This window comes from Patagioenas fasciata, chromosome 2 (genome assembly GCF_037038585.1).
Source record: "Patagioenas fasciata isolate bPatFas1 chromosome 2, bPatFas1.hap1, whole genome shotgun sequence".
NCBI classification, from domain to species: Eukaryota; Metazoa; Chordata; class Aves; order Columbiformes; family Columbidae; genus Patagioenas; species Patagioenas fasciata.
The window spans coordinates 16,153,827-16,160,019 of record NC_092521.1 but is presented as its reverse complement, the minus strand read 5'-3'; the positions used below and the strand labels follow the sequence as shown (position 1 = coordinate 16,160,019).

Genomic DNA, 6,193 nt, shown 5'->3' with positions numbered 1-6,193 from the left:
ATTCCACCCCAAATTGTTTTGTACAAATAACGTGGCCAAAAGCCAAGAATTCAGGAGTTGAAGGAGTAGAACACTGTTCTGGGATTGTTTTCAGGGTAACATTTTTTGCTTTTCTGGCATGGAGAAGCCCACAGCCAGAAGCAAACACCAGTGGCTGTTGGGATGCTCTGTTTTGGAGGAAGCTGTAGTGACTCAGAAAACCAGGAGCTCACCCACAGCTTTCTGCGTCTTCCCAAGACCCATCAGTCTTCTGTGACTGGCAGATCAGATGGGATGACAATATAAGGATCTCTGCATGCTCTGGCAGTCTGAACCCCAGGTGGCCAGCCTAGATATCTCTGGTGGGAACAAACCAGTGACTAATTCCTCAGATTTATAAGCCCGTAGGTGTTATGAGGCACTTTCCCAGAGTGGGTATCATCTGACCAGATGTTGGTATCTGCTGGCAGGACCTGCAATCTGTGTGCTTGTTCTGTCACCAGAGAGAAACCAGCACATGTGAGGTGTTACTTCTCTCATGCTGAGGCCCATGTCTGCAACAGGCGAGGAGAAGAAGCCTGGGCAATACTTTGTTCAGGGAGCCGGTAGGTACAGCTCTGACAGAGAGGAGTGCTTTGTAGGCATCTAGTGTTAGGTGGGATGAATGCAATCCCCCTGACTGTGACAGGTTTCTGATAACCCCCTAACAATATATATGGGTCAATAAACTAATATATTCTCGGCCTGCAGGGATCAGCCTTCCAAGGCTTCCAGGCTGGTGTATCAATCCTTCTTGTGCACACACATTTACAGAGACGCTTTCTAAAAGTCACCTACCAATGACTGTGTCACAAGGCAGAGATACCATCCTGCCACACACAAGTGACACAGACTGAATGTTCTGCCCTCAGGTAAGACATTAAACACCTGTAAACATTGCTGGACTAGTTACCACTGTGTATAGATCCTATATCGTGCACTAAATCTATGTAACAAAGGCACTGAATACACAGATGGCCATTACTTGCTGCAAGCTGAGGAGACAGGAGATAAAGAGCCATTTGTTTAACTACCCTGAACTTGAGACACTTGCCAATCATGTTCCCAAGTTTGTGTTCTCCAGAGTACAAGCAAAATTTGTTATTCTACCTTAAAAATAAAACCACACTGAAACAGAAATGTACGTCCTTTATTAACAACTTTTCAAAATAAATCTTAAGAAAAAAAGTCTTTGGTGACACTATCTATAAAAGCAACCTATCTTAGATGGTAAACCTATGATGTTATACAGGTTAATGAAGTAAACCAAATTATATGGCTTTTAAATTTCTCATTCTCTCTTTTTCTCTCACTCACACACTTCCTTTAGGTTTAATTGCACCATGTTGTCAATAGTCAAACAAAGAGGGAGAAACACTTTTAAAAAGATGTGGCAGCACTAACTATGAAAACATTGGTAATGCATTAGAAATTTCTTTTTCTCAAAACTGTACATTTTATACAAAATAAGATTGTATTTTTTGTTTGCTTTTTTTGTTTTACATTTGCCCACCTAAGAACTTCCATTTCAGGTTTCCATTCTCATAATCCAAACACTATACATATTTTCTCTCAAAATAAATATACAGGATTATGTACAAGGTCGCAAGGCCCATTGGATCATCACTAATCCACTGCAAAATAGTCACTAAAAATATTATGAAATTGTGGGAGGGAGCATCCAAAAGCATATGACGAGTCCCATAACCCCCCCTAATATAACTCCAACTTAAAAAACGTGTATGAAGAGTAGTATAAAGGCCAGCTTGACTTAGTTTTAAACAAGGGTGAGATGTACAATGCTTTGAAAGATGCGGTTTTATATCTGTCGGACACCAGCTGAGACCCTGCGCAGGGCAAGCCCCTGCTCCGAAGACCCTGGGCCCCCCTGTGAGACCCGCGGAGCCCTGGGGAAAAAAAGAGGAGACCACCAACCCATCCCATGATGGAAGAGGATGTTTCACTGGAAGAATTAATAAACTTGCTGTCAATCCATACAGATGTTATGACAAACACTGAGTGGAGTTTTAGTTTTGATGTGAGGGGAGCAAGAAAAAGGAGGACACTGGATTTTACACTGGGAACTTAAATATTGTAACCCCCCCATGTCTACTGCTAGGTGTTTCTGTCATTGTTTCAGTATCAAACGATTACTTTCATTCTCCAAATGATATCTTTTGGTAAATGAGCTATTTTAAAATGCGCTCGTGGGTGAAAGATTTATTTCTTTGTCAAAGTTGGCTCTGAACAAGAAATTGCAATCTCAAATTGATCAAATCCAGGATGTTTTCCAATGGAAAAAATCAAAGTGCTCGATAGCCATGCATGAGCACACCAGTGTGTTCACTATGAAATTGTTACGAAGCTTAAACATTCACATCTAGAAAAAGTTATGGTAATAATTAGAGGTTTTCACAAAATAGAAAGAGGGCAAATAAAATCTTGTACAGGCCCAAGGGACTGCAAGGAAAGCCAGGCACTTTCTATCTTGGAAGTTTGCCCCTATAGTTGTGTCGCATTTTTCTCATTATGAAAATCTCCTCCTTCTCACTCAAATTATAACTGGGAAGGGTTTCTTTCTTTCTTTTATTTTTCTTTTTAATTTTCTTTAATAATTTCAATTAAAAATTAATCAGTTCTCCCAAACTCTAATCCCTACTTTTATTCTGTTTTAATGGCATGGATCTATTCACATGCATCCATCCATCTCACCCCTGATTAAATTAAGGTCAGTAACCTTTACGAAAGGCCACATGCGTAACACTCAGTCAAGTCATCAGGTATTCAAGTACCTGTAAAGTAAAGGCTAACATAGCCTGCTGTTAATGAAAAACAATTAAAAAAACAAAAGCTACAAAAGGAGTAACAAGGAGTTGAACCTTGTTTCAGCACCATCTGAATTAAGGGAAGGGAGGGAAAAAAAATACGGAACCATTAAGTCGCATGTAGGACAGGATAAAAGGGTGATTTCATTCACTAAGGAAGCAACACAGCTCTGTCCAACACAGATACACACGGGAGGCTCGGAATCATGCCCAGTGTCCTTGGGAGCGCTGGACAAAAGTGTCCACACAGAGCGTAACACACCGAGTGTCTGAGCTGGATCTGCCTCCAGCTCTTCCCCTGGGTCCCCAGGACACGGACACGGAGTGGGACGGCCGTGCCGTTCCCAAGACTGGCCGCGAGGCACATTCTTTCCTAGAGAGCCGGCTGTGCCCGGGTAACGTGCTGCAAAGAGAAACGCTCCTACCTATCCGCATCGCGTTCGGAGCTAAGCCTTTAATTGTTAGTTGTTTAATTAGCGGTCTGTAAACAGAAAAGGCCCCGGATCACATTGGGAGGGAGCTTTAGCACAGTCTCTTTCAGCCGCCCCAAAAAGTGACGATAACAGAATGTCAAAGAGCTAAGCTTGGCCTGACTCACTGCACTCCAAAAATGGATAGCTACTCCCTTTTTTACTAAAAACCCAACACACGTGCCCGAAAACGGCATTAACTAAAACCCAAGGAGAATTGTAATTGTTGTTTTTGTAGGGTCGCCTCTTTCCCTCTCCCTCACCCCTCTTGCTGGCTATAGACCATTAACTGCAAATGGAGACATGAGCAAAGAGTGAGCCCTGCCAGCCTCACCCAGTGCTTGACATATCCTCCAAAAACCGAGTCTAAGGAGACGGTGTATTCCAGTCCCTGAGAGAACGGTCTGATCTTCAAGAGGAAAAAGCCACATGGGAGCTGCTGAACCATCCACCCTAGAAAATCAAACCTCGAGACTTCACCTTCCCCCACAGATCAGCAAGCACAGACTTGAGAACACAGGGAAGTGAGGTTCATGTTTTTATGGGATGTGGGGAGCTGAATTAGCAGCTTACCCTACAAAGACAGGACCATAACCTGCTCCCCTTCCTTCTCCGGCCCTGCCTACCAACCCTTCCCTCTTTACGAATCTCTCCACATGCTGATTTAACTTTCTAAAATTGCATTAAAAAAAATCAATAAATCACTGGACAGTTTTCTGCAATTTTAGCAAGTTAAATGGGCTCACAGAAGCACCAGCATGGCAGAAGGTGTGAGGTGAGACCCTGTGGCCAGGGGCTGGGATAGCAAAATTCGGGGGGGAAATGCGGCACCTCTGCCTTTCAGCACCATAAGTCACATGCTGCAGCCTCAAACGTTTTGGCAGATTCCTTTAAATATTTGGTTCAGATTTAACACAAAATGTCAGGAACCTGATGCTCCTGCCCTAGCTCGCTGTGCTCTGTTCAAATACTGCAATACATATGCAAAGCAAAGCATTCTTTGCAAGACTCTACATGTCAGGCTGCATCCAAACATTTAGCAATATCTACTTTGCACTTTTAAAGCAACCTTCCGCTTAGGGATTCTGGTCTTACCAGCAAGAGAAATTATTTAGTCTTGACAGCGTTCCCTCTACAACCAGTAACTGCTGCTTTTACAAATGATGAAACTGAGGCATGCCTCAGTTATGGGAGTTGCTTAAAGCTGCATAATAAATTGGTGCCTGAGCCCGAATGAAAATGGTGAAAATTCTGGTCCACCCTTCCTAGCACTGCAGCTACTCTTCACCCCTCCTGCCAGACCGCCTGTTTACCAAGGAATGAGGTATAGAAAGGCCTGCTGGTCTTCTCTTGGAGGGTGGCAATTGTTACATAGCACCCCAACTGCACCTCATCAACATGTTAGAGTTCAAAACATTTTTAAAGTGCTTATTTTCTTAGCAAATAGGAATGGTGTCTTCCTAACAAAAATCACTGCTTTTGTTTTCATTCTTCAGTTGAAAGAAACACATAAATAAGAATAGCACTACAGAGAAATGAACAACTGGAATATTTCAATTTAAAACCACTCCCATTTGAAATGATAAAACCATTTGGAGCATGAGCAACGCTGGTATTTCAGGGGCAGGCTTTTAGTCCGAGTGAGCTTGCCCCAAGCATGCCTGGGAGCACCCACTGCCGCCAATACCCAGCGTCTGACCATGCACTTTACTTCAGGTGTCAGACTTCCAGCAGGGAATTTCTCCACCTATTTGCGCTTAAAGAAAACCCAACAAAAAAACCCATGCTTTAATTTCATATAAACCAATTTGTTACAGGCCAAATTCCTGCACTGAAATGCTTTCTTTTTTCACCCACACTCCTTTTGGCCTCAAACCAAAGTTATTTCTAGAAATTTAGCTGCCATGGCCCCAGGCAGCGGAGGCTGAGGCCACATGTGGCCGCTGTGCTGATGGCCCCTGCGGTGCCCAGGGCCACTGGGATGTGTCTCTGCTGCCAGGTCCCCGGTGTGCCCCTCGGCAGGGACGTTCCTCTTCCCCACGAGGCCAGCCTCATCGCCTTTAAAAATGGGGTCCCCAGGCAGAAGGATCTGTGCTTCCCTCTGGCATGCTGGGGGTTCTCCAGTTTTCCATCCATTCAAAGGAGTTTTGCCAGAGTGGCTGCTACTGGCTTGGGGAAAACTGGGAAAAAAATCATTAAAAGTCAGCAGTAAATGAGGAAGGTTAATACTTGGGCTCTGTCCTGATTGTGCTCAGTTTGTTTCTGAACCTGCTGCATTTTCTCCCCTTGAGATTCAAGTGTTTAACTTTCCAGGGGAAAATGAATGAAAATTGCAATGACAATCAAATGCATGAAAGAAAGAAACGGCAGCTTTGAAATATTCACAACCAACACAATTTTGATTAAAGAAAGAACTCTGTTTTTAATAGGTTTTTTTTTTTTTTGATCATTAAAAAAGTTTAAACCTGCATAGCAATCATTTCAAAAATAATTATTTAATGTTCCATAATGAAACTGTACACGACCTATTCTGGGGCGGCAGCAGCCCGCCGGGGCCCGGCGCAGTCCGGCGCCATGTCGGGCGCTTGCTGCCGGCGGCACAGTCTGGCTCCCGGCACGGCGGCCGCGCGGGGCGGGGGCGGCTCAGCCCCCTCGGCAGCGCTCCTCAGAGTCGTTCAATGTCCCGGTACTTCTTCCTCAGGATGGAGACCTGGTCTTTAAAGAGGACAGGGTCGAGCCTCATCTGAGAGTGGATCAGCGGCATATAGCCAAACCAGCTGGCGAAAGTGTTCATGCAGCTCTGCCGCTGGGCGAAGTGGTCGGGGTCGGCCCAGCGCGAGGCCCGGGACGTCTGTGGAGAGGAGAGCAGAGATCAGGCAT

At 44.4% G+C, this 6,193-nt stretch overlaps 1 protein-coding gene across 1 annotated transcript in view; it reads right to left on the bottom strand.

The window, feature by feature from the left end:
* Window positions 1-1,147: 1,147 nt before the first annotated feature.
* Window positions 1,148-6,193, bottom strand: part of EXT1 (exostosin glycosyltransferase 1) — a 182,080-nt gene continuing 177,034 nt past the window's right edge. Inside the window, exon 11 of the mRNA XM_065830557.2 lies at window positions 1,148-6,164. Within this exon, the coding sequence (XP_065686629.1) occupies window positions 5,979-6,164 (186 nt within the window). The 3' untranslated portion in view covers window positions 1,148-5,978. The remainder of the gene's footprint in view (window positions 6,165-6,193) is intronic.